The sequence below is a fragment of the Dermacentor andersoni genome, chromosome 1, assembly GCF_023375885.2.
Source record: "Dermacentor andersoni chromosome 1, qqDerAnde1_hic_scaffold, whole genome shotgun sequence".
Taxonomy (NCBI): domain Eukaryota; kingdom Metazoa; phylum Arthropoda; class Arachnida; order Ixodida; family Ixodidae; genus Dermacentor; species Dermacentor andersoni.
The window spans coordinates 248,696,090-248,723,425 of NC_092814.1; the positions used below are offsets into that span (position 1 = coordinate 248,696,090).

At 46.7% G+C, this 27,336-nt stretch overlaps 1 protein-coding gene across 1 annotated transcript in view; it reads left to right on the forward strand.

Moving 5' to 3' along the window:
- Window positions 1-9,613: 9,613 nt before the first annotated feature.
- LOC126547779 (uncharacterized) overlaps window positions 9,614-27,336 on the forward strand; it is a 106,916-nt gene continuing 89,193 nt past the window's right edge. Inside the window, exons 1-4 of the mRNA XM_050195763.3 lie at window positions 9,614-9,638; window positions 10,180-10,232; window positions 12,520-12,674; window positions 22,275-22,495. Coding sequence (XP_050051720.2) covers window positions 9,614-9,638; window positions 10,180-10,232; window positions 12,520-12,674; window positions 22,275-22,495 — 454 coding nt within the window. The remainder of the gene's footprint in view (window positions 9,639-10,179; window positions 10,233-12,519; window positions 12,675-22,274; window positions 22,496-27,336) is intronic.

A 27,336-nucleotide genomic window follows, 5' to 3' on the forward strand; every position in this document is an offset into this window, starting at 1 on the left:
GGGTTGAGCACTCGCCGTTCGGAGCGACAATCCAGACAGAGACGTCGTCACTTTACGAAGCGAACGGCGAAACCTGGCATCCATAACTGAAATAGCGGCACCGGTATCGACTAAGGCGACTGTAGCGACATCGATAAACACATCAATGACATTGGCAGGTAAAGGAGGAGGACTTCGGCATGTCGACACTTGCGCAGTTCTTGCCTCAGGAACTGCGTCGTCTAGTTTCCCTCTTCGTTAGAGACGGGTCGTCGACGCATAGGGGAAAGCGATCGAAGACGTGGGGAGGGTGACCGGAGGCGTTCGAAGCGAGGACGGCGATCAGTCGGGGAGCGAGCTGGTGATGGGCCGAAGGGTTCGTAAGGCGCATTTGCATCAGGCGGCACATAGGGCGCTCGGCGATCGTCGTCGAACGCCTGCGATCGGCGGCGGCAGAACCTTGCGACATGACCGGGACACCTACATGCGAAGCATATAGGGCGATTGTCCGGCGTACGCCACGGGTTAGCGACGGCAGTGGTGGTCCAGGGGACGGGAGGGGGAGGGTGGTGCACAGGCTGCTGGAAGCGACGCACGGGCACACTGCGAGGTGCCATTGCAGCAACCGTAGCATAAGTGACTGGTGTAGTCACGACATCCTGCTGGTGAACAGCCGGCAGCGCTTCCGCGACCTCTTCATGGATCACGTTACGGAGATGAGACGGCAAAGTGCTGGCAGACTCCTGAGTGACGGACACCAGAGATAGCTGTCGTGCGACTTCTTCGCGGACGAAATCCTTGATTTGCGTTATCAGGGAGGCTTGTTCTGGGCCGGTGGTAAGGCTGCAGAGTGATGCCGCATTTGGTGTGGGATGTCGCCTTGTCAGAGCTCGCTGCTTACGCAATTCATCATAGCTCTGGCACAAGCTGATGACGTCGCCAACAGTGCGCGGGTCCTTTGCCAGAAGCATTTGGAACGCGTCATCGTCGATTCCCTTCATGACGTGCCTGATCTTTTCCGCTTCCGTCATGGCAGCGTTCACGCGCCTGCACAAATCGAGAACGTCTTCTATATAGCTGGTGAATGTCTCACCCGTGTCCTGTGCGCGTGTACGCAAACGCTGCTCGGCTCGGAGTTTCCTGACGGCGGGTCGGTCAAATACTTCTGTAATGGACGTCTTGAGCGCCGACCACGTTCGGATATCCCTTTCATGATTTCTGAACCAGAGACTGGCCACGCCCGCGAGGTAGAATGAGACGTAAGCCAGCTTGTCCGAGTCATTCCATTTGTTGTGAACGCTCACCCGTTCGTAGGACGACAGCCACTCTTCAACGTCGTTGTCGTCGGTTCCGCTGAAGATGGGAGGCTCCCGCTGGCGAACGGTGCCAGCGCAAGGGACGGGTGGCGATGGAAGAGTCTGCTGGTCGGCGTCCGGCATGGCGGAGGGTAGCGTCCGAGAACGGAGTTCCAGGATGGTAGAGTGGAACGTTACCCCGCACGGCTCCACCACTTATAAAGGAGGTTTATTCGGGTTCGCAGCGACCGCCGGTTCTACGATGCACCGAGCACAGTCCCCGAGCTCGAGCTTCTGCTGCGCGCTTGATGCTGCCGATGCTGCTGACTGCGCGCACGTTCGTCATCTTCCTTACAATATTAGTGACCACTTCGATGTAAATTTAACAAAAAACTCTTCTTCTTGACGGATTGGCAGACCACAAAATATCGCTCTGCAGTATCCCATCAGAGTACAAAACTACTACCCGTATAACCACGTCTATTTATTTAAATTTGAACTCCGCTGATGACACCAGCATATTGGATCACCTAAGTTTTGAATTTTCTTCCTTCAAGGACCTAGCAGACGACATAAACACGGACATTGAAACACTGTGGCAGCGATTCAAAGTAACTACATGTTTTTGCATCCGTAACTCTGTGCCGATTAAAACAACAACAAACAAACACAACCCCTTATTAATCGGGATATAATTCGCATGAAACGAAAAGTAATACGCCTAAAAAATCACGTAAAAAACATCCAAACCAGGTTACCAGTACCACTCTCAACGAAACCATCAAAATCTCAAAATCTAAAGTAAGGAAGGCCAAGGATACTTACTTTAAATATTCCCTTACCAACTTTCTCAGGAATTCCCCTCAAATATTTTGGAACTACCTAAATCCAAAAAAATGATTCCACCAGCAAGCACACTAACACCTAAAGAAAGTAAAGACAGAGCAAACTCACTGAACTCCTATTTTCAATCAGTCTTCACTACCGATAACGAAAGTACACCAGATGTTTCGACAACCTGCAGCAGTATAATTGAGCCAATCACAGTAGACAAGGCATCGAGTACTTACTCTACTACTAAACTTAGATCCAAAAAAAGGAACTGAACCTGACAATATTCCAAATCAATTCTTAACGCGATACGCAGAATGGGTAGCTAAATACCTGTGTCTCATCTTCAATAAATCGTTATTAACCTGCTTCTTTCCTACTGACTGGAAAAAAAGCTAATTCCTGCGTATACATCGGGTAACAAAGCTGATGCCTGTAACTATCGACCCATGTCATTAACTTGCACGCTATGTAATATCCTCGAACATATCATCCTCAAACACATAACTCTGTACCTTGAGCAAAAACATGTTTTATCACCTTTTCAACATGGATTCCTCCGAGTGCTATCTACAGTCACCCAACTAATAGAACTTATCCATGACCTATCCTCAAGTATCGAGCTCCAAAAGTAAATAGACCTTATCCTACTTGACTTCTCCAAAGCATTCGATAAAGTATCCCATCCAAAAATGGTTAGGAATCTTCCGTCGACAATAGGCGACAGATCAATTACGAAACGGGTTAAAAACTATCTCTTTAACAGGACTCAGCTTGTCGAAGGGAATCACGAGTGTTCAGAAATTACCACGGTTACCTCCGGTGTTCCGCAAGGTAGAGTCCTTGCCCCAATCTTATTTCGAATATTCATTAATGATCTGCCTGGTATTGTCAGTAGTAACATAAGACTATTTGCTGATGATTGCATACTTTACCAAGAAATCAACTCACCCGAAAATCACGATATACTGAACCATGCGCTAAAATCAATAATAGACTGGTGTTACAATTGGCAAATGAGTCTTAATGTAAACAAATCAGTCGCCATACGTATTACTAGAAAGCAGAACGTCTCTATATACCCTCATACAGTTGGCAGCACTCCACTGACAAGAGTTAAATAATATAAATATATTGGCCTAGTAATATCAGACAATCTCAAGTGGGACTCTCATATTAAAGTCGTAACATCTAAAGCCTTGAAAATACTTTTCTTCCTCCGAAGGAATCCCATCAAACTACACCAGAAATTAAACTACTCGCCTGTACCACATTCGTTAGACCTATCCTAGAATACGCAAATGTCTCCTGGTTTCCACATACAAACTAATAACAATGCTAGAGAGAGTGCAGAGAAAGGCAATCAGATTTATTTTACGAGTACAACCTAGCTGCCTCTCCATCCCAACTAATTTAACAGAGCCGGATTACTCACTTTACAAAATCATGCCAAACTTGTTCGTCTGAAAATAATCTACCAACTACTACATAAGCTGTTTATAGATAGCTCCCGTTACTTGACTAAATCTGAAACTAGACAGACACGTCATAATCATCCCCAATCACTACAAAATTACCGTTTTAGGACCGACTGTTTTAGATTTTCATTCTTTCCACTCGCAACCAGAGATGAAACAACTTACCTTGACATATTATCGTCAGTCCATCACTAGAACCCTTTTTACAATCCTATGAGATTCACCTACATGCCTCGCAGACGTGACTTACACCTTATTCCACTGTGTTGCAGATACCATTAAAAACTTGTTAATTGTTCTTATTGGTTTCTTTAAATCACTCTCTTCTCTGTAAAAATTGTATAATGCACAAAAAATATGTAACCTAATCCACTTTGTACTACCCCTCGTATTTGTGCATATTGATTACGTACTCTTGGCGATTAATATTGCATGCTTTCCATGGAATACAACATCGTGATACTTACACTACTCCACAGAAATTAGTCCGCCTGTATACTCACTCCTCGATATGTATTTTCTGTATTGTATGTTTCTTGCCCTCCCTGCAATAATCCCTTCTTGGGATTGGCAGTATGTTTATGAATGAATGAATGAATGAATGAATGAATGAATGAATCTGAAGTAGAGCAGTGTACGGGCCGGTTTTTCAGGCCCGGGCCCGATCCGAGCCCGAAAGTACCTTGCGTTGGGCCGCCCGAGCCCGGCCCGGTGCTTTCAAACCTGGCCCGTACCCAGGCCGGGCCCCAAAGATTCCCGTCCGGCCCGGCCCGGTTCTGCTCGACCCATTAGCCCTTGAGCTTATACGAAGTTAGGTCGAGCTCTCGGTTATTGTGAAGATGCTGTCATGTGATCAACGGGCGCCGGGCGGTCTTCGAGCTGTATCAAAGCAGTTGTTTGCCCTGCGTCCCGTCTTGCTGGCTATTTTAACTGTTATTCCTCGGAATTTTGACAATGACAGCCCCCAAACAAATGTCATGAAACAAAACACCGACAGCACAGGCGTTTTATATTAAATCTTCTCAGTCTGAAATATTAAAAGTGCGAAACACTAACAGAAACCTGAAAATTATGCTCTTTTTTTTTTGGCGCGGCTGTTGACGACCTCCGGGATCGGCCCACGTAAGAGGTCGCGTTTCTACCAGATAGCTCGCCTTCGTGCATAGCGTTCGTCGCCAGCGTTTGCCGGTAAACATTACGGTTATATAAGCAGCAGTTGCCGGGAAGCGTGAGAAGCAGTCAAGGATCTTCGAATGTTATCGAGTTCCACTCTTAAAGGAGAAGCTTAAGCGTTCTCCAAATGTTTGCCCTGCGCCTCCTATTACTGGCTATTTTACATGTGAGCGAAATGAACGTTTAATTTCATTTCAATTCATTACTAGCCGAACGCGCACAGATTATTATGTATATGTGTGAATATTTGGTATGAAATATACATATACAATGGACAGTTAGGGAAATAGGATGGGATCAGGCTAGCAACAGCCACCGGGAGTGGCACAACGCCTGCTTGCATTTAGGGAGAAAGATAAACAAACATACATTCGTTGACCATCATTCTCGTGCTTTAAAGTGTGATGTGAACGGCCGTACAACATTTTTTAAATAGTTGTGCGGCAATATACTATGACGAAGGCATAGGTGAACACTCCCGTACGCGCCGCCAGCCATTTCATCTCGCATTGGACTCTCATGTAATCATGCGGATGTACAGCAATGGAACTCGAGCCAGTAAACTTGGCGCGAATGTAAATTTCAATGCGCTGGTTATTGGCTTTCAGGAATACGATAATAGAGGGCCACCAAGAGGTCATTTCATTAAACAATAATTGCTGAACCACAAGGCAACGCTCACCTACAGTCATATTTTTACACGGAACATGCTATTTTCAGTGCTTTATTCGGCTTCATTATAATGATGTCAGTTTACCAGACGACATTTTAGGCATCCTTGTTTCGAAATATGTGCAAATTTGAACTGTCTACTTTCGTTTCAGTAGGGTGCATGTACTGTACAACGTATAGGACTGGAATATGATCTGCTTGTTTGTTCACGCAAATTCGCAGGAAGCCCACCTAGTGCTAGAAAAACGTACACACGGCTGTGAATAGGAGCGTTGAGCCACTTAACATGAAAAAATAGCATTCAAAAGAAAAATTCACTGAGACAATAAAATTTTCTGCGTTATATTTTCTTTTTCACATCCCTTTCAACAATGTTGAGAAACTTAGCAGCATCCACGTAGGCTATTTATCGTAGAACATTAGACACTTGAATGTCTAAATTTAATCAGTTGAACTAATTGTGCGATAAGCTACGGCAGAATATTCAACTCGCTTGGAGATATAAGAAAGAAAAATAATGGAAACTAGTAGTGAGTTGCCCTATATGCCTTAACAAACAAAAAAGTTGTAAATGAAGTTTCCAGAATTCATTTGCTACGCCTTTATTTAAATGCCCTAAGAAATGGTTTACAAGTTATTTAATTTTAGTTTTTCCGTTAAAATAATCACGCAAAGGCATGTCAGTGACCGCTGTCGCAAATCTACTTATTTTTGTGTAGCAACAAAACATTGCACATGACTCTGTGTCTATAGGCACGTCTTCCGCCTTGAAAAATGTAACCAGCTGTATCGAAACTTTTATAATTGATTCCCCTTGTTGATAGGCGGATCCGCTGTCAAAATCATAGCGCTACCTCCATCGAACGGCGGGTCCTCTGTCTCACGCCTGAGCACAATCACCTCTAGGAATCCGAGCTCTTGATAACCTGGGGACAATGTTGACTGGAGCTTTTTAGTGTCGCGAAGACGAAAGAATTCCGGCAGGACCCGTCTTAAGATGACCGTCGAAGTTGATGAGACTAGCATTCACGCAATGTAGCGACCACGTAGCGACACGCCGTATTGACTGGGGCACCTTTGTTTAGAACCTGTAGTGGCCCTCCCGAGATTTCAAATGATTCGGCTACATGCGACATACACTGTCTACGTGATTGGCCCGCTTTGTTATGACCATCGCACGACAAGGTTATCTTACGATTGCAGGGCGAGGACAGCACGCCGACGGCGCATGCAGTGACGACGATGGAATTACGAAGATGATGCGGATGACAGCATGACGGCGATGGCGTTATTCCGAAGTGATGACGATAAATAACCACGACGCAATTATAATTCCATGACGACGGTGGCATAATCACGATTGATTGACGATAGCGCACTTATAAGGGTGTGAAGGAGAAACTATGTTGCCGGAACGACGAATGCGGTGGGACGGCGACGGCAAGACAACAATGCGTCGTCAGAAAACATTTCGCGTGGTCTCTCTTCAATAAAGGAATGAGTGAATCAATGATACGTCTCTCTGTGTACTACGTGGACAAACACGAGTAGTGCAGGCAAGGTAACATTTAACATCACATAGCGACTGTCCTATGCCGTCAACATCACCGGCAAATCCAGTCAATGAACGCAAACAGCACAGAAAGCTTCGCTTACTTTCAACCCTTAAGGCCGCCCCACATTCAGCGTTTCTACCGGCGTTTTTTGGCGTTGCGTCTCCCGGCGTGGTCGCATGAACGGCGCCAGAGAGGGCGTCCAGCCACACGAGCGGCACGCGGACCAGCGCCAGCGCAGCGTCACACAATGTGACCAGATTTATTTTACCAGCAACCTCCTAAACGATTCTTGTGTTCCTTGTGTTTGGTCTGCCACAATATCGGCCTTGCTTCTACAATGGCTATAAGAAGCTCGTTATCGATGTTCGCCGGTAGCATGATTGAAGCAACCAAACAAACAGCAATGGCGGCGCGAACTGCGAATCTGCGGAAGTCTCTTGCAAGAGTTGCCAGCAGCGCGCGGCCACGCCCTGCCGCGCGCTGATTGGTCGGCGCTGTCAAGCCGCTTCCGACGGCGGCGGCGAGATCTGCTGGTGTCCCTTGAGCACGACGTTTTGGCTTGGCGCCAGCCTCAGCGTCGACGCCGAGCGACGCCGGGTGACAAAACGCCAGAAAACGCCGGGAAAACGCTGAATGTGGGGCGGCCTTTATGCCGAACGATTTGTTCCAAGCCCGCTTTTTGTGGGTCCCAGAACACACTGGAATCTTCCTAAATTATGCTGCTGATTCTCTCGCATCTTCGTCTTTAAAGTGTTCTTCTTATATTTACTTTTATTATAAGCACTCGATTTAGATGCCTTCTGTTTCTATAGTGCTCAGAATCAAGATTTCTGATTTTCTCTTCTTTTTTCGAACACCTACAATTTCCTTAGAAAACGACCAAATATGCCTCTCATGACAATGTGAAATCACATTATTGTAAGTCTACGCTGTAGAGATGCGCTTCTAAATTTTCACCTTCGTACATCTAGTTTCTTTATCACTAGCCTTTGTTCTTATTGTAACGAACCAGAAACAGTGGATAATTTTTTTTATGCGAAAGCGTCAAATGGTCCATTGAGCGAAAAAGCCGGCGGCGTCTGTAGCAGCGAAACGGCACCTAACTCCCCACTGGCTGCGAGAGGGCTCGTGACGCTGGCTCTCGTTTCCTGGCTCGAATCTCGACGGGGCAGAGCGGACGAAAGGGAACACCTGCATCGTTAGCGCGCCTGGTGTTGCGTGACAGGAGAGGGCATCACCGCGACGCCACGTCACGCTCGCTCTCGGAAGCCAGCGTCATTCGCGCGTTCCTTGTCCGCGCAAGCTCTCGCCTGCGCGAACTGCGCCTCGGTAAGGCCAAATCAAAACGCGCCAAGCGTCTCAACGTACTCGCTTGCCCGCGATGAGCTCATAACTCGAAGGACCACTCAGCGGCATTCAATTGGACATTATTGCTTTCGCATTCATAGCTCATAAGAAGTGCTTAGGTGTCCTCGGATTCTTTTCTTTTTGGCCGCCGCTTCACCTCCTCCCTCCGTAGAACGTTTCTCGTACTCCCAACTAGCAATCTAAGCTTAAATTTATTGACATAAACCTATTCTTTAACGCGTGCCCAGTTGGGTACCAGCCATTTGTCTACTATAGCAGCTTTGTACAAGTTCATTGAAGCGTCCGGAAGGTTATGCTGTTAGGGATGCCGGTTGTGGGGAGCTTATATAAATTTTCTCTTACCAAAATTTTATCGCCTTCACGTTGCGCAATGTTCTATTTCTGAATGCTGTTTATTTTTCTATATTTGTTTTTCTTGTGAGTACTTACCATTACCTCCAGTGTTGCCAATCCCCCCCGTAGGTATTAGCAATGAGTTTAGGCCACAACTACCTAACTTGCAAGGCGTGCTCATTATTGGATGGTGTTGCGGACAACGCGTGTCTGGTACTCCGCTGAAGGGGTTGGGGGACACGAAACACTGGCCAGCGTGCACAGCGTCACTTGCTTTAAAGGCACGCGTAAAAGGCCCTGAACTTCTACCAAAGTGATCCGAAATCTGCGTTGTGCAGATGCATTAGCGCATATACTAAATGTAAACGATGTTTTACGTACAGCGTTCGAGTTATCGAGAATCAGCAAAACGTGTTGCTGGGCAAGTTGGTGCTTGCTTAAGGACATAATGCAGCACTACGAAACAACCACAAGGAAAGACTCACTTAGGCACACGTCACAGGCACTACCCACACCAACTTTGACTCTGCGCATGACATTTTAGGTTGCCTTCCAATTCCCGCGACATCACTCCTCTTACCACTGTCCCGGTATTAAGCTCTTGCTACTTAGTCCACAAAGTCAGTTTTGGAATAATAAACCTCGTATTCATTCATTGAAAATGCACCAAGATATATACATATACTATAGTTTTCCCTATGCGCCGATGCCACAACTCAAGTAAACGCCAAGTGCACTGCATTTGTTGCGCTGTCCTGACAAATCAAACAGTAGCAGCACAAAATGTCCAGAGCATAACTGACCTCTTCGAACTAGACTCAGGTCCGCTTAAGTACAAACGGGAAGAGCGGATTCGCAGACAGGTCACTGCGGAGGCAGGCTAACAGGAACCCCATGATTAAATTTGCCAATGCCACATTGAGCAATGATGTCTGAGCCACTTTGGGACTCAGGTGAGATACTTTAGAGCTGTGGCTGGCGCCAGAAAGACCAACCTATATGTCACTCGCGCTGCTCAGGCATGTCGGATCTTCTACTTTCATATATAATGAAGCAGTTCTGCTCGTGCATTGTACGAGCATAAAACCAAGCCCTTGTGTAAGTGACGCCCATCCTGGCAGGGCTTCTTCTGGAAGCTGAGGGCGTGCATCGTTGCAACAGAGAATGAACTTAGAGTAGTGCCTGCAAACAAGTCTGCAGAGGTAGAGCCCTGGGCCAACCACAGGTAGCAGCGGTAGCGAGGGTCATTCTCTGGATCCCGCAGGGCCAGGGACAACACGGGAAGGCCAGTCTGCCGAGCAGTTACCAGCACGGAGGTGAATTTTCTGACTTTCCATCGGCGGACAGTACCACAGCCCATGCCAATACCAACGCAACGTAGCTGGGGTAGCCACTGAAGGCATTTGACCTCAGTGTCCACTATCACAACAGCCAGTTCATGCAATTTCTTTCGATTTGAAGAGTTGCACAAAGTCATGCACTGATGCACCATAGACAGGAGCGAGGATTGGCTGCTCGTCGGTGAAGAAGGCGTCCAGGGGCACAAGGTTGGCAGGCGTCGCTTTATGATCCAAGTAGTGAGGCGCGCTATCCAAACTGATGTCAAGCAGCAGCAGACGGCGATATTGAATGACGAAGACCACGCAACCACGAAGCCGCCACTTGGCTGCCCATTCCATCCACGCTCGCCGGGCACAGATGGCTGTCCCGGTCAAGCAGATGGACGGCGCGTACTACTTGTCGGCTGCAGTAAAACACGTTGTGGGGCTAGTTGATGCATAGCTTTCAATAGATTAAGCGCCAAAAATGACAGCACACAAGAAGAAATACAGACAGGACAAGGCGCTACTTGCAACTGTTTATTGAAATGACAGGTGGCTGATTATATAGCCATGAGGAGAGGGGAACGAAAAAAGGAGGGACACTAAATATGTGAATGCGCACGTGCGAGAACACTGAAGATAAAGGGAATCACGCTTAATCTAAATCTGAAACTTATCTAAAAACATACTTTCATTCGAGTATATATTCAAAGACGGGGTACTGATACAGTTGTCCCCTCTTTTCTTAATCTCGTTGGCCTCCAACAATTCCCGCGCAACAGAATCTTTACTTTTTTTATACATGATTGTCGTATCATGAAACCTCACTTCACATCCCCGTTCATCCTCATTTCCGCAGGCCTTGCAATGAAGCGGCAAGTTTGAACCATATCCATTTTTCAATGATAGCTTATGCTCCCGCAGGCGTTCATTAATACATCGCCCAGTTTGGCCGATATACTCTTTTCCACACTTCAGTGGTATGTGGTATACTACCCCTTCTTCACACTTAACGAAGGGGTTCGTATGTTTAATAGAACACCCTACTTTTTTGGAGTCATCCGGACCAATCAGGCGGCACAAAGTAGCAAGTTTTCGCGGCGCGGAAAAAACCACAGGAATTTTGTATTTCACGGCGACATGTTTCAGATTATGCGCCACTTTATGAGAATATGGTATCACCACCGCTTTACCTTTCTTTTCGACTGTTAGACCTTTTCAGTTTCTTCAATAACGCCTCTGAAACTGCGCTTAAAGCCAAGCAAGGAAAGCCAGCCTTCCTCAACTTCAAAATCTGGTCGTCAAAGCTTGCTTGTGCCTTATGACAGCATGATTTTTTCAGTGCGGATTCTAGGCACATAGTGGCAATTGCTCGTTTAACAGTCTTGGAGTGTGTAGACTCATACGGCAACACCTCTTTGCGGGCACGGGGTCGGTACATCCAGCAGGAGCCTTCGTCAGTAAGGGTTATGTCAAGATCTAAAAACTGCAAGCTGTTATCCTTGGCTAGTTCGAAAGTAAAATCTAAGCCTTTTCCTTGCTGTTTAAAATCAGTTAAAATGCCCTGCACAGTATGCGAGTAAGTCAAGGGAGATCGTTCCGTCAGTAAAATTAAAAAATCGTCAACATACCTAAAAACCTTGAGCACATTGCCTCCGTCAAACACATTCGATAGCGCTCTGTCGATGCCCGCAAGGAAAATGTTGCAAAGTACGGGAGCCACGCACGAGCCAATACAAATTCCTTTCCTTTGCACATAAAAGTGGCCTTGAAAACACACAGCTGTTGAGCACAAATAAAACTCCAAGAGTGCCATGAAGTTATCCACGGAAATTCCTGCTGTATTCTGAAAGGATACCTGCCCGTTCATCTCAATGCAGCTCAGGACGGCAGCTAACAATTCTTTTTGCGGAATAGAATAAAAAAGGTCAACAACATCTATTGAGAACAAGCATCCTATCGACTGAGACTCACGTAAAAAGGCTATGACGTCAAAACTACTCTTTACCATGAATGGGTCATCTATAACCAACGTGTTAAGCTGTTTTAGAAGGTAGCGGCTAACGTTGTTTTGCCAGGAAGCTCTTTCACTTACAATAAATCTGAACGGTATATCATTTTTGTGCGTTTTTGCAGTAAAGAATACATTTAAACAGTTTTTTCTACATTTGTGGACGCTACTAGCCAGCTTCTGTAGTCCAAGGCCTTCACATAAAGATATGGCACGGCTCTTTTCCTTACTTGGCTTGAGTTTCGTCACCTTGAAATTGTTCTGGATGGCTTGTAGAGCCTTTTCGTTAAACATGCCCGACGGCATGGCCACGAACCCTCCTTCTTTGTCGGCCTGCAGAAGTCGAAGGTCATTGTCGTTGAAAAAATTCACGATACGTCTTGTGGGGGTTCTTGGACGAGTTCCTTTCTTAGACACCGTTCTGGTCAGGCTGTCAACTCCGTCCAGCAGACACCTTTCCTTGTCCTCTGGTGCAGCTTTGTTGGAAATCCTTCTATTCAGGGAAAGAAGCTCATGTCCCGGGATCCTGGGATTGGAGCTGAACTTGGGGCCTTTCTTGAGGACGTCAACGATGTCTTCCGGGATGAAGGCTCCCCCGAGAACTTGCAGCGCCGTGCTGCTGGCTCCCTTGGTTTCGCCTCCTTTTGGAAGAATGGGTAGGGTCTTACGCCATAGAAATTCCGTATTCTGAGCTGCAAGCTTTCGAAGGGACTGCAGCTTAGTACTTGCAATGTGCACTGGGTCCAGCGAAAAGCATACCAGGTGAAGCCAATCGTAGAGCAGGCGGACCTGTCGCCATATCTCGGAACGTAGTATCCTGCACATTCTTTTCACATGGCCAACCGACGGTCTAACGCAACCGAATAGAGTGGCGAATTCTATCGGTACAAGTCCCTTCCTAATGCAGTATCCTAGGGTTCTCGCTCAGCACGTCGCAAGGGCGATATGACAGACCACCACCGAAGGATTCGGCGCACTGGAAGGCACACATAGAAAGGGGCCCACTGTAGAAGAAAGGTACTGCAGTAAAACACGTTCTGGGGCTAGTTGGTGCATAGCTTTCAATAGATTAAGCGCCAAAAGTGACGGCACACAAGAAGAAATACAGACAGGACAAGGCGCTACTTGCAACTGTTTATTGAAATGACAGGTGGCTGATTATATAGCCATGAGGAGAGGGGAACGAAAAAAGGAGGGACACTAAATATGTGAATGCGCACGTGCGAGAACACTGAAGATAAAGGGAATCACACTTAATCTAAATCTAAAACTTGTCTAAAAACATACTTTCATTCGCGTATATATTCAAAGACGGGGTACTGATACAGTTGTCCCCTCTTTTCTTAATCTCGTTGGCCTCCAACAATTCCCGCGCAACAGAATCTTTACTTTTATACATGATTGTCGTATCATGAAGCCTCGCTTCACATACCCGTTCATCCTCATTTCCGCAGGCCTTGCAATGAAGCGGCAAGTTTGAACCATATCCATTTTTCAATGATAGCTTATGCTCCCGCAGGCGTTCATTAATACATCGCCCAGTTTGGCCGATATACTCTTTTCCACACTTCAGTGGTATGTGGTATACTACCCCTTCTTCACACTTAACGAAGGGGTTCGTATGTTTAATAGAACACCCTACTTTTTTGGAGTCATCCGGACCAATCAGGCGGCACAAAGTAGCAAGTTTTCGCGGCGCGGAAAAAACCACAGGAATTTTGTATTTCACGGCGACATGTTTCAGATTATGCGCCACTTTATGAGAATATGGTATCACCACCGCTTTACCTTTCTTTTCGACTGTTAGACCTTCTTCACTTCTTTTTCTTTCTTTTTTGAGTTTTTTCAATAACGCCTCTGAAACTGCGCTTAAAGCCAAGCAAGGAAAGCCAGCCTTCCTCAACTTCAAAATCTGGTCGTCCAAGCTTGCTTGTGCCTTATGACAGCATGATTTTTTTCAGTGCGGATTCTAGGCACATAGTGGCAATTGCTCGTTTAACAGTCTTGGAGTGTGTAGACTCATACGGCAACACCTCTTTGCGGGCACGGGGTCGGTACATCCAGCAGGAGCCTTCGTCAGTAAGGGTTATGTCAAGATCTAAAAACTGCAAGCTATTATCCTTGGCTAGTTCGAAAGTAAAATCTAAGCCTTTTCCTTGCTGTTTAAAATCAGTTAAAATGCCCTGCACAGTATGCGAGTAAGTCAAGGGAGATCGTTCCGTCAGTAAAATTAAAAAATCGTCAACATACCTAAAAACCTTGAGCACATTGCCTCCGTCAAACCCCGTCGATAGCGCTCTAGTAGCTCCAGTAGCGATAGCGCCCGATAGTGAATGACATGCGCAGAGAAGGTCTCCCGCTGAGGTCCCCCGCATGGCCACTACCAAGATTGCATGGCTCAGCGGCTGCTGTACGAAGGGTCCCGTAGCGGCTGCTCTTGGCGTCCAAGGTGTAGTACGCTAGCTCCGCAGCCACGGCCCATAGCTGAGCGTCGGCCGTCGGCCACATTGCTTGATGTGTGCGTGATGGTGCTTTCCATTTGTCCTATTGTGGAGGTGTCAACAAGCGCTGGCTGGTAGGTCACCAGCTCCGACACACTTTCGGAGGTCACCAAGGTTGGTTGGTTGGTCCTAAATGAAATGGCACAACTCACTACATTATATATACGCCACTTATCGGGCAAGTTGCATGTTGCTTTACTCCTGCAGTATATTAACCCAGAGTTGATTTTCTTTCTTTTCTTTTAGTTATTTATGTAACGATGTCTGCCTTATATACTTCAAGCATCGCTATGTGCCGATGAAATTCGCTTTTCACATCTTAGAAAAGAACTAATCATATCCCCAATTACTTACTAAATTTTTTTAGAAGGCATGACTTCTAGTTAAAATTGAATTTTAGTTTGTGTTCCTTCACTTTTTATTAGGATTGCAAACTTGCAAGTTGGTACCGATCCATCTTCTACAGCACCACTTTTATCACGGACGAGTGAAAGAACACACGCCAGCACTTGTTCAGTTTTCTTTCACTCGTCCGTGTCAAAAGTGGTGTTGTACAAGATGGAGCTTCACTTTTAAGTCACACCCGCCGCGGTTGCTCAGCGGCTATGGTCTTAGGCTGCTGAGCACAAGGTCGCGGGATCGAGTCCCGGCCACGGCGGCCGCATTTTGATGGGGCGAAATGCGAAAACACCCGCGTAGTTAGATTTAGGTGCACGTTAAAGAACCCCAGGTGGTCGAAATTTCCGGAGTCATCCACTACGGCGTGCCTCATAATCAGAAAGTGGTTTTGGCACGTAAAACCCCCTAATTTAATTTTTTAAAGTCACCTTATATTATATTATATACCGGCTGTTTCTGCGAAGGCATTAAGGAATTCTTAAAAACCGCCTGTGGAATTCTAGTCCTTCAGCTGGTCTACTCAGAGAGGCGGACATTGCTTGCACGGGAAATTGAAATGTCTACTCAACTAAGGAATATAAATTCACTAATTAAGTTTTTAACAAATTATCTTATGGCACATATTGCAATTTACAAATTATAGCCATTGAGACTGCTAGGCATATTCACTTGAAAAGAATCGTGTCGATGACACCATTTTTGACATATGCGCCCTCAAACTTGTGATAAAAATGCACTGTTGTTTCACTTAGTTATTTAACAAAACGCCATTTTATGCATCTAAGCACCAAAGTAACTGGACCGCCAATCTATTCCTTCGCGAAGACCGGGAATTAATATTTCGAAACTGGTGTCCTCCTGAGACATCGTTCAAAGGGCGTCCGCCTTGCGAACTCCCCGGCTAAAATTTATAAATTGCAATGTGTGCCCTAAGGTAATTAGTTAAAACTTAACTAATGAATGTTTGTGAATTAGTCGATTATCTATTTCGATCTCCCGTGCAAATAATGTGCGCTTCTTCGAGTAGGCCAGCTCAAGGACTAATTAATTTATTCTAATAATATAGTAATAAAAATTACAGGGTCTCTTATGATCTCTCTTAAGAGGTAAATGGCGAAAGCCTACTCTTCCTCCTCTTATCATTCGCCTCTTTCTCTTTGCCTCTTCTACCCGCCGTGGTTGCTCAGTGGCTATGGTGTTAGGCTGCTGAGCACGAGGTCGCTGGATTAAAAAAGAAAATTTAATTAAGGCGTTTTACGTGCCAAAACCACTTTCTGATTATGAGGCACGCCGTAGAGGAGGACTCCGGAAATTTCGACCGCCTGGGGTTCTTTAACGTGCACCTAAATCTATGTACACGGGTGTTTTCGCATTTCGCCGTCATCGAAATGCGGCCGTTTAGCAAGTTTAGCAAACGTTTAGCAAGTTAGACGACGTAAGACAAGCACCGCCACCACAAGCGGCGTACGTCACGCGCGGAAGCACGTGTTCGGAAGTGCAGCGTACATCCTGACTCTTCTAGGCCCTCCGCCAAGCGCAAGTGCCTTATTTAACTAATTGAAAAGTTCAAAGTAAATTGCGTCACAAAATTCGTAAAGTACGACTTACACACGAGCTATAGACAGGTAGCTTCGGATGGTCATTCGAATATACTAGAAAACATAATTCTATTACGCGGAAACTCAAAGACAAGGCCATTTTTCCAGCTGCCGTTTGAGGCCTGTCTGAGTGGCCGCGGCCGCCAGGTGGCGCTACTGTTTTTGGGTGGGAAGTGGGAAACCGGCAATCGACCATTGATTACTGTCTGATGACAGAAGGAATTCATGATAAGTTGAGAGAAATGGTCATCGATGAGGAAAGGTTTAGCAGCATAGCGAGTGACCATAAACGCATCATTTTGAAAATGGGATATGTTGCTGGGAAAGAGAGCAAGGAGAGCAGAATTGCCAGTACAAATTTGAACGCTGCACAAATAGCAAATATAGTCGCTACAGTTGAGGAAGAACCTGGCAAATGGCCAAGTAAAGAGTGGGAATATGGTGAGCTTCTAAGTGTAATAACGACAGAAATACGGAAATAGAAACAACATGTTCGTTGGAAAGGAAAAAAGAAACCGGAAAGCTGGTGGAACAAGGAGATACGAGAAGCGATCGCCGAACAACAGAAATCATCTCGAGAGCACAGTCAGGCAAAGAAGGCGCAGTTTCCGCAGGATGAAGTAACCAGTAGATGGGAAATATACCGGCAGAAAAAGTCTATGGTTCAAATACTTATGCAAGCAAAATTAAAATGTGAAAGTGAACGTTGGTTGTCAGAAATACGTGAGAAAAAGAAGGCCGCACCTAGAATATTTTGGAACCACATAAAATTATTAGGCAGGAAGTCAACAACATATCCTAGACGAAGATGAAAACAGACTGGAAGGAGAAGCGGCAATAAATTACATCCGAAAAGTAACAGCCGAATCTTTCCAAGCCAATGACGAGGTTGTATTTGAAGAAAAAAAGAGCATGAAGACCCAAGTGGAAAAGGAGCTGGTGCTGACAAATTTCAACTGGAAGGAATCGGAAGAGAAAATTCCTAAGCGCACAGCCACGGGGCTAAACGAGGTTCCCGTTAAGCTCTTAAATGAACTAGGACCAAAAATTAAGGAAGCTCTTGTGAAAGCAGTGGAAAAACTTTAAAAGATAGTCGAATACCAGACAGTTGGCGACAAAGTAGAATGGATTTAATTTATAAAGGTAAGGGGGAGAAAAGAATTCACTCGTATAGACCGTTGACCATTACATCGGTAATATACAGGCTAGCAATGCAGGCAATCAAATTAAAGCTTCAAGCATGGGCAGGGAATAATGGCATTTTGGGAGAGCTTCATAATGGCTTCAGAATAGGTAGGTGATTGGATGATAGCTTGTTTGTTCTTACTCAGTGTATTGAAATATCAAAAGCAGAAAGCAGACCGTTGTATGTGGCCTTTTTAGACATTACAGGAGCCTACGACAACGTAGACCGCAACGTATTGTGGGATATTCTGGAAGGGGAAGGCTTAGGTGGCGAGTGTCTACAGCTTTTGAGAGAGATTTACTTAGAAAATATCGTTTACGTTGAATGGGAAGGGATGAGGAGCGAGGAGAAAGTTCATATTAACAAGGGACTGAGGCAGGGGTGCCCTTTATGCCCGCTGCTGTTTATGACGTACATGGTGAGGATGGAGAGGGCGCTAGAAGGAAGTAATATCGGGTTTAATCTCTCATACAAATAGGCGGGTACAGTAGTAGAGCATCAACTCCCAGGTTTATTTTATGCGGACGACATTGTGTTGCTAGCTAACAAGCAAAGTGATTTGCAACGTCTGGCTAATATCTGTGGACAGGAAGGCAACAATTTATGTTTGAAATTTAGTGTTAGAAAATCAGGTGTTATGGTATTCACTGAAAATAGTGAACAGACAGGGGAGATACAGGACCAAGAAATACCTCGGCTAAGAGAATATAAATACCTTGGTATATGGATAAACGAAGGCAATAGATATATGGAAACACAGGGAAAAACCATAACAGTAAAGGGGAGGAGAAACGCAGCCATAATGAAGCACAGAGGGCTATGGGTATACAATAGGTACGAGGTCCTCCGAGGTATGTGGAAAGTTGTAATGGTTCCAGGACTTACTTTTGGAAATGCGGTTGTTTGCTTTAAATCAGGGGTACAATCCGGACTCGACGGGAACCAAATGTCAGTGGGTCGCCTCGCATTGGGCGCTCACGGGAACACTACAAATGAAGCTGTGCAGGGTGATATGAGCTGGGCTAGTTTTGAAGTGAGGGAAGCTCGCAGTAAAATTGAGTATGAAGAACGGCTGAGGAATATGGAAGAAAGTAAATGGACTGGGAGAGTGTTCAGGTATCTGTACAGGAAAAACATTGATTCACAGTGGAGGAAAAGAACTAGGAACCTTATCAGCAAGTATGCGGCCTGTAGGGTGGGCAACACAGCAACAAAGAAGGTCAAGCGGAAAGTCAGAGAGGCTGAAATAATCTCATGGGTGGCAGCAATGGAAAAGAAACCTGCCATGAGTAACTACATAAGAGGAAAAAACGAAATCAGGAAAGAAACCATTTATGATAACTCAAAGGGAAGCTCATTACTTTTCGAATCGAGATCGGTATGCCTTAGAACACGCACCTATAAAGCGAGATATAAGAAGGAAGAAGCATGTGCTTGCTGCGGTAAAGCTAGGGAAACAACGGAGCATGTTTTATTAGAATGTGAAGACGTCTACCCAGCGGTCGATTTAGGCACCACTGGCCTCCTTGAAGCCCTTGGGTTCAGCGGGAGCAGTGGTAAAGCAAACATGTCCGCAATAGGCATTAGTAAGAGGCGATTGGAGGATTGGTGGAAGAAAAGTAGGGAAACGACTAAAGACGGAGACGTACAAAAGCACAGTTCGCAATTGATGAAATATAGTTGATGAAATATAGGTGACTGTGTAATAAAAGAAAACATAAAACAAGACACGCAAGAGTTTTCAGGAAAAAGCCAAGACCCGTTTCGTAGCAACGTTTAATGTGACTTGCGGGAACTGAAGTTTATGCGACAGAGCGCCGCATTAAAGCCGCGCTGTCCCCCAAGTGATCAATTTTAGCGGCTCCCATGATCACCGTTGCCTGCCCGACAATGAGCATTAATGGTTATCGCCAGACATCCTGAGCACATATGACCAGGAAAATCATGGAGGCCGCCGAAATTTATCTCTCGGAGGACCACTGTATGAGCGCGGACCCAATAGCGCTATCACAAAAAGAAGTTTTTTCGTAAGTTTGATATTAAACCCTCCTGTAAATGCTCTGTTTCGCTTTTCTTAGACTGCTTGTGTCTCCTATATATATACCGATTACTAGGAATCCGGGGCGGGAAAAAGTGGCGAGGGTGACACGCCACTTTGCATGGCAGGCTGTCTAGAGAACCTGTGACTAATGAATGAATTAATGAACTTTATTTCTCGTCCGAGCGAGGTCAGGCTGGGACTAAAGGCACGAAGGCCTGACAGAGGTCCCAGACCCCACAGTTACAACAGCGGTTATAATCAGTACAAATGAATACATATAAAACGTACATACATTCCGCATAATAATAATAATATAGGATGCCTTCTCCTGATCGAATGAGCAAAGAATATCGGGAAGACTTCCGCATGGCATTCACTCCACCGGGCACTGATTGCTACACCGTAGAGCTGAGTAGAGCGCCCCAGGACGCAATATGCCTGGTAGGGCCCAAAACAGCATGCTAAGTACTGGAGTGAGCCGCATTCACAACAGGCGCTTTGCTGCGATTTTGTAATCGCAGTTCGTGGAGGCCGTGAGAATCGCCTCGTCGCCGCTATCTCACACGAGGCTTCGTTAACTAATCTGCGCCTGCAGCCATTGCAATCTATACTAGCTTGCAGCGGTCCCCCGAGAACGATGACGCCGGCACAGACCCTTGGGTTCGCCGTTCTTGACTTCCGTGAGTGAAATAAGTGTTCAGGTGCTGAACCATCATATCAAGCCAGCTCGTTTTCTGCACCCGTTGCGTGCGCAGGCAATCAAACAGTTCGTCTATTTCTTGTCGAGTGCTCATACCAAGTCTGGTTAGCACGCTGTGATGCTTCGGCGGGCGGACAGCAAAGGCCTTCACGAAGTGCTTGCAAAAGTGCCCGGGGAGGTCTGGTTCCATCTCGCCCGAGAGCGGCATCACTTAAGTGAGAAGTTTCTATAAGTGTGGGGTGGGCGTAGAAAAATCTGACCCAGCCTTCGAGAGGGAAAATTCAGCCGAGTGGAACAACAAGTGCGGCGGCGTTGCTGCGTATAGGGGATGGAGAAAGAGGCAATCACAACCCAAGGCTCGTTGCCTCCGTGGAGAAACGATAAGGCGAGGAAAAACAGTGTGAAAGCAGTCCACCTTCGAAAATACGCGATAGTACAGCCGACCAGACACGTTTAATATTATGCACGAGTCCTGGGCGTGTTGCAGTGTCGTGAATATATATATGGGTATTTCGAGGTGTGCTTAAAATGCATCCTTTCTCAGATTGCTTTACCACGTTGCTTGACGTGCGGTTTACTTTCTTTATTATTGTTTTCCTGCGTTCTGTGGGAAGATATCTACAGCCATCCACTACTCCACGGCGAGAGACAGTGGAGGAAACATGGGAACGTGTTGCCCTACCTCCTAGATTTTTTCTCCGCATTCCCTGAAAAGAATATTCCCAGCCATCCGTAACATAGCGATGCCCGAGATACCAAAGGTAGCGCAGGCAATCACTGCAAATGTGATCGAAGGCATTCGCTAGTGAGCGACTTAATTGCAATGAATGCTCATAGGCGACTAAAAAGATCTAATATAACGACCGAATATGCACAGGCATACACACGAATCATTTAATTCGGTGAATGTGGAACGGCCAAAATGCGCAGGATCGGAAAGTTGTTTCATCAAAATGAGTTCACAGGGTTTAGCGTCCCAAGGCAACTCTGAGGCTGTGAGAGACGTCACGCAATGGAGGGCTTTGGATCAATTTTGGCCACATGGGGTTCATTAATGCGCACCTAGATCATGTACACGAGCGTTTTTGCACTTCGGCCCCTTGAAAACGCTACTGCCGCGGACGGGAATCGAGAAGAACGAGAAGTTGTTTTTAAACAAAGCAAGCGCATTGATAAGGTGGGTTATTTCCCGTTTAAATAGATATACCAAGAAGGCCTAATGATGATGTCTGCGCAGCTTTCCTGCACTCCGAACCGGCGCGCTACGAAAGTACAGTCGACCGCGTCGTCTAGCTGTTTGCCTCCACACACTGTCCAGACCTCTTCGTTCTCTAGAGCCACGATTTAGAATGCGTCCGCGTGCCAAAGGACTCTGGCTGATTTCGAGATAGCAATGACCCGACAAGCGAGATGGTGGACGGGGGATTTAACGAGTGACAATGTCTTGACAGCCGAAAATAAAGCGTGTCGTATAATATCCACCCCATCTACGTCGCCCTTTTCTAACGCCACAGAGTGGAGAAGGGGAGGGGGGGGGGGGGGCTGACAGGGTTGCCTCGACGGTATTTTACTCTTAATGACCGTCCTGTGTCTTCTAGACACGTGATGAAAGACCGTGTACTACCGAAAGCGCGCCGCAAGAACGGCCCTCTATGTATGCGTTCTCGTTACTACATCGTATCATTTGATCATCGATTCTCGGCACCACCAGCCCTTCCGAATGAACCGGGGAGGCACTTATCCTGCCCCGGGCATCTTATCACAACACGTAGATAGAAAGCCGCCGTTAGTCATTCACTGACCTCGACCGTGCACAATCATCGCTTTTAAGCGACGGCGCCGCGGTACAGTCACCCGGCGTGACAGCTCCGCGAACTCCCGCAGTCGCCGGCTGCGTGGGCTGCATATCCGAAGGGCAACCAAGCAAGCGCATGGAAAGCCCTGCCAAGGAGCTGGCAGGAGGAGCTACCGTCGTGTCGTCTGCTCCGCCGTCGTCTGCTGCTGCCGCTCCACGACCGTCGTCTTCGTTGGTGTCTTCGGAATGTATATTCGGTAATCGTGAGCTTCATACCTTCACCATTGCTCTTACTGAGTTAACGCTTGCGGATACGCAAAAAATCCGTGGTTATATCTGCGGGTCCATTGTAGCGACGCGCTTACAAGAGACGTGTTCTATGTGTGCGCCGTTCCAGCACCTGACATAGGTAAGCCGGCTGCTTGCTCCATCAAGTTGACTTAGAAATATCTTGCTTCTCTTTCGCTGCATCTACATTTTTGGTAATGTTTACTGCTGCTCGGATCTTTGCTTCATCAACTTCATTTTTATTCTCGCACGCGCACAATGTGTCTGTTGATGGAGAATGGTTGGACTACATTCCTCGATCGTTAAAGTCCACAACAAAATATTCTAATCGTCATCCGACCTAATAACCGCATTTACAAGATACACTAAGAAAAGAACTGAGAGGCTTGGATTAGAGGCTTAGTATTTCGAAAAGAGGATGTCATCGCTTCCCTGTACACACGCCGGGAAGCGGTGTCTGGGATTTCTGTGGGGATTCACGCCGCTTGATACTTGCATGGTGATGCGCGTTCAAACGTCTGTCCAGTAGTATGGGTCACGCAGTGATGCTCTATTTAAAAGCTGGCCAGTTTATTATTAAGATTTGGAGGGCAGAAAATTGCGAATCCACAGAATCGCCGAAACAGCAACCCTAACGAATGAGTCTAAGAAAACTAAGTGAAGCACAGCAGGAAGCTTCGCGTGGGTGTCTCAATAAAAAAAAAAAAAAAAATAAGAAACACGAAAGTTTTCTAGCAATAATGTGGGCTGGTTGTGCGAAACGAGGCGAAATAGAATCGTTGCTGCCGTAGAGCTCTTCCCATTCAAAATTAATCAAGAGTTAACAACGTGAAAAAGTGACGCGTACACAGCATGCACTATACTGCATCAGGGCACAGTTTGATCTGGATATCAGGAAATCTGAATATCTGCCGCGTGTCATCTGCGCTGCAGCCTTGCTCAGGAAGGCCAGGAAATTCCAGGACCCATCGTAGTTGCTCAGTGGTATATGCAATGGTATACCCGGGGCAGAGAGGGGGGGAGGGGGCGCACACCAAGCACATGCCCTCTCCCCGCCCCTTCTCCGACACTTCTATGTTAGCATACGGCCTGCCCACCCCTCCCTCTCCCCCTCCCCGCCTCCGGTCAAGTGCGTGCCACCCCCCTCTGCAAAAAATGTTTGGCTCTCAATACTGAACACGAGATAGCGAGCTCCATTCCCGGCCGTCGCGGAGGACGCATTTCGATGGCGGCGGAATGCAAAAGACGCCAGTACACCAAACAATGGATGAACCTCAGGTGCTTTTTTGCTCTGAGACGTTAACCTAAATTGATCATTCAGCATGAAATACCAGAATAACAACGAAAAGAAAAAGACGAGGCCAGGAAGTTGAACCGATTTCTTATTTCTACGGCACCTCGCATTGCAGGACATTGCGGTGGTCACTCCAGCTCCCGCGAAGCGGTCGCCACGCTATGCTGGAAAGTAGCCCACCCGCGAAAAATTTCAACAAACTGTGTTTCTTGCACAAATTTGTATGATTGTACTAGGCTTACAAGTGTATAACATTTCCTGGTGATGACACAGACACAAGGAGCAGCCGTCGCCGTATTCGCGGCCGAATATCTCCTCCTTGACATGTACACCTGTATACCAGGCGTTTTCTCTTTCTTTATTGTTCAAGATAACCTACAAAGGCCCTCATTACGGGAATATTTCATGGGGGGGAGGTGCACAAGCATTGTTACAGATTACACATCGTACTAACAAATAAAAAGAAAGCACAAAGTAATATAGAGTGAAAACATAGTTCATAGACAAATTGAGGAGAAAGAGGAATAAAGTTTATTTTAGTAGAGCAGATTTGAGACCTAGGCCTCTCTACCTAGATGATGGCCTCGAGCCCTTGGGCCCTGGCGGCATCTTCGGCCTGCTGGATTGCCTTAAGTTGGTCTTGCGGTGCACAGCTGAGCATCGCGGTCTCCCACTGCCCTCTGGTCTTGTGGATTTTATTATGTGTGGGTGTCCGAGGACAAGCCCAAACCATGTGTTGTAGGTCCACCCTTTCTTGACATAATCTATATCTATCCGTGTAAAGGTCCGGGTAGCAGCGGTGGTAGGCCACCGGGTTCGGATATGTATCTGTTTGTAAGAGGCACCATGCCGTCGCTTGCTGTCTACTTAGCGCTGAGTGTGCCTGGGGTAAATAGGTCCTTCCCAATTTATAGTGTTTGGTGATCTCGTTAAAGCTGGTCATCCGGTCTCTCTCCGTTCCCAGTATTTGTTGCGTGTCACCTGCTCAGCCCGTGAGTTCTCGAGCCAGGTTGTGCGCTATTTCGTTCCCGGGAACGGAGGAGTGTGCGGGTGCCCATATAATGCGAACGTCTTGATCTTCACGAAACTTGGTTAAAATTGTCAGCGCTTCCCGTGATTCTTCCTTTGGCATAGTTTTTGACGGCTGTCTTGGAGTCGCTGACTGCGATGTTAGCCTCCGTGGAGGCTATTGCCACGGCCGCTCGATCGGTCGGGCTATTGCCAATGCTAAGGCAGCCTCCTCCGCCACCTCCGCCTTTCCTGTTTTTACAGTGCCACTAACTCTGGAGTCACCCTCTGGACTCGTAGCAACTATCGACATACTCTGTCTATTTGCGTATTCCGCCATGTCCACATAGGCCACGTCCATGGCACTATACGGAATCCTTTGTGGAGAGCTCTCGCTCTTGCGATTCTTCTATATTGGTGAAACTCCGGGTCACAAACAAAGATTGAAGAGAACACATTAGATTATATTAGGAGAAACAAAAGAACAAAGAAATGAAAAACAAAACAGCAGCAGACTTCGCCGGGAAAAAAAGGAAGAAGCCCTGTAAAGTAAAAAAAAAGTGATGGGGTTAGGTGGCTAGTCGTGAGCGACTTAGATCTTGAAGCTCGGTTAAGTCGGGTTCTGTATAAATGTCTGATGGCAAGGAGTTCCATTCAGTTATTGTGCGTGGTAAGAACGAATAAAACGGGATGACTGGCAGATGCCCGCGAAAGCAGGCAAAATCGCTGCGCGACTGGCCGCCCGAGGTACTTTGTGTGCATTTGCGGGCTTCTTTCACGCTCGGAAAAACACTTTTATGTGGCACGTATTGAGCAACAGAAAGCTGTACCTGGTGTTAACAGCGCAAAACGCAGACGGGACACGAGACGAGAAGACACCACAAGCGCTGTTTTTCTTCAATCTTCTCGTCTCGTGTCCCGTCTACGTTTTTGCGCTGTTAACACCATGAAAGCCAACAAGCCCAAGCTGCTATTCTAGAGAAAGCTGTATCGGGAGTTTTTCATATCGCTCTACAATTTTCACAGTGACACTTTTCAACTAATTATAATATTTCAGAAGTTGATTACATAATTAAGCCGATTTATGTAATTGCGTAGCATTTAAATATTGGCTGCGGCTTATATATAGCTCAGCTAACCCTGGATACGCAAAGCGAAAGCTCGGTTTTGCCTGGTTTCACTCGGTTAACCTTTGATTTAGCTGTAATTATTATACTTAGGAATACAATCATCGTCAAGCCAGGTATAACGGCTGTGCCTAGGTCGGTGGCTAGACATGCCTGCGATTAGGCTTCAGCAGACACGCATCGTTCGACGGTGCGGCGCCTGTTTTGCTGCAGGGAAAGCGCAAGTGCTAGACATGCAAAGAGACGTCGCAAACATGCGCAGCGTCGAGGCACAAACGGACAGAGCGCGAACGCGATCGCTACATTGGTCTCGACGGTGCGACGCCTGTTGCATTGCCGACCCTCTCCAGTGAAGCAGCTCGCCGAACGATATCCGCGGGGTGGTCAGACGCCGCTTGGCGACGACGGCTCAAAGCCTCCCACTCCCGCGCAACGCTCAGAGAAGACGGCCTGGCCACAGAACACCTATACAAACTTGCCTGGCCTCGCTCTCATCCATGGCACTGACTAGGCGACCGCGGCGCTCCTCATAGCCAAGCGCGCGGCGAGTCACGTGGTCAGGCGGCGACCCAGCTGCGGAGAGCGCATGCGCCAAGCCGGCGGCGATGGCAGAGCTCGGCGCGGCGAGTCACGTGATGCGTTGCCAAGGCTACGGCGCAGCTGCGGTCAAATGAAGATCAAATTGATCAAATTGCTGGAGACGACGAAACTCGGCCCGACGCGGTTAGTAAAGCTCTTGCTTTAAAAATACTCCGTGCATCTCCTTGCGACGGCAAATAACATTACCTTCCAGCTACGTGGTATTCGCATATTTTTAAACTCTGGCTAAAGTGCGCGCGCTTGATAGCACAGTGTATCAGGAGGGAAGCGCGAGCTGCATTACACCCGGCTGCATTACACGCCTTATGCATGACGCGTTTCGGTGTTAGCGATATGGTGTATCGCAACGTTGCTTCAATGCAAATATCATTAACGCCGACGCTGATCATGAGATGGATTCTGCCGCATTATTTTTATTTTGAACTTCTTTTTGTCAAATATATTGATCAAATAACATTCCTTGATAGCCAAATTTCCCATGTGTTTAGCTAATGCACATCATCAGCGGATAGGAATTATGAGTAGGAGGGACTGAGACGCTCAATAATGGGGGATTTGTAGCCTCTAAATTTCCCCCTCTCCGCAAAAAAAAAAAAAGAAAAAAAGAGACGCAAGGAGACATGCGTTTCGCTTCTAGCTGGGAACTGAAGCGCAAAAGGCGGATCTTTGAATGTGAATCAGCTGGGAGGTATTTCTCTAGGAGAAAGCAATTTATGCGGACTGTTATGCAGACAGCTGAACGCGACGTTCAGTTGCTGCGTCGTTTGCCCTTCACTGCTGC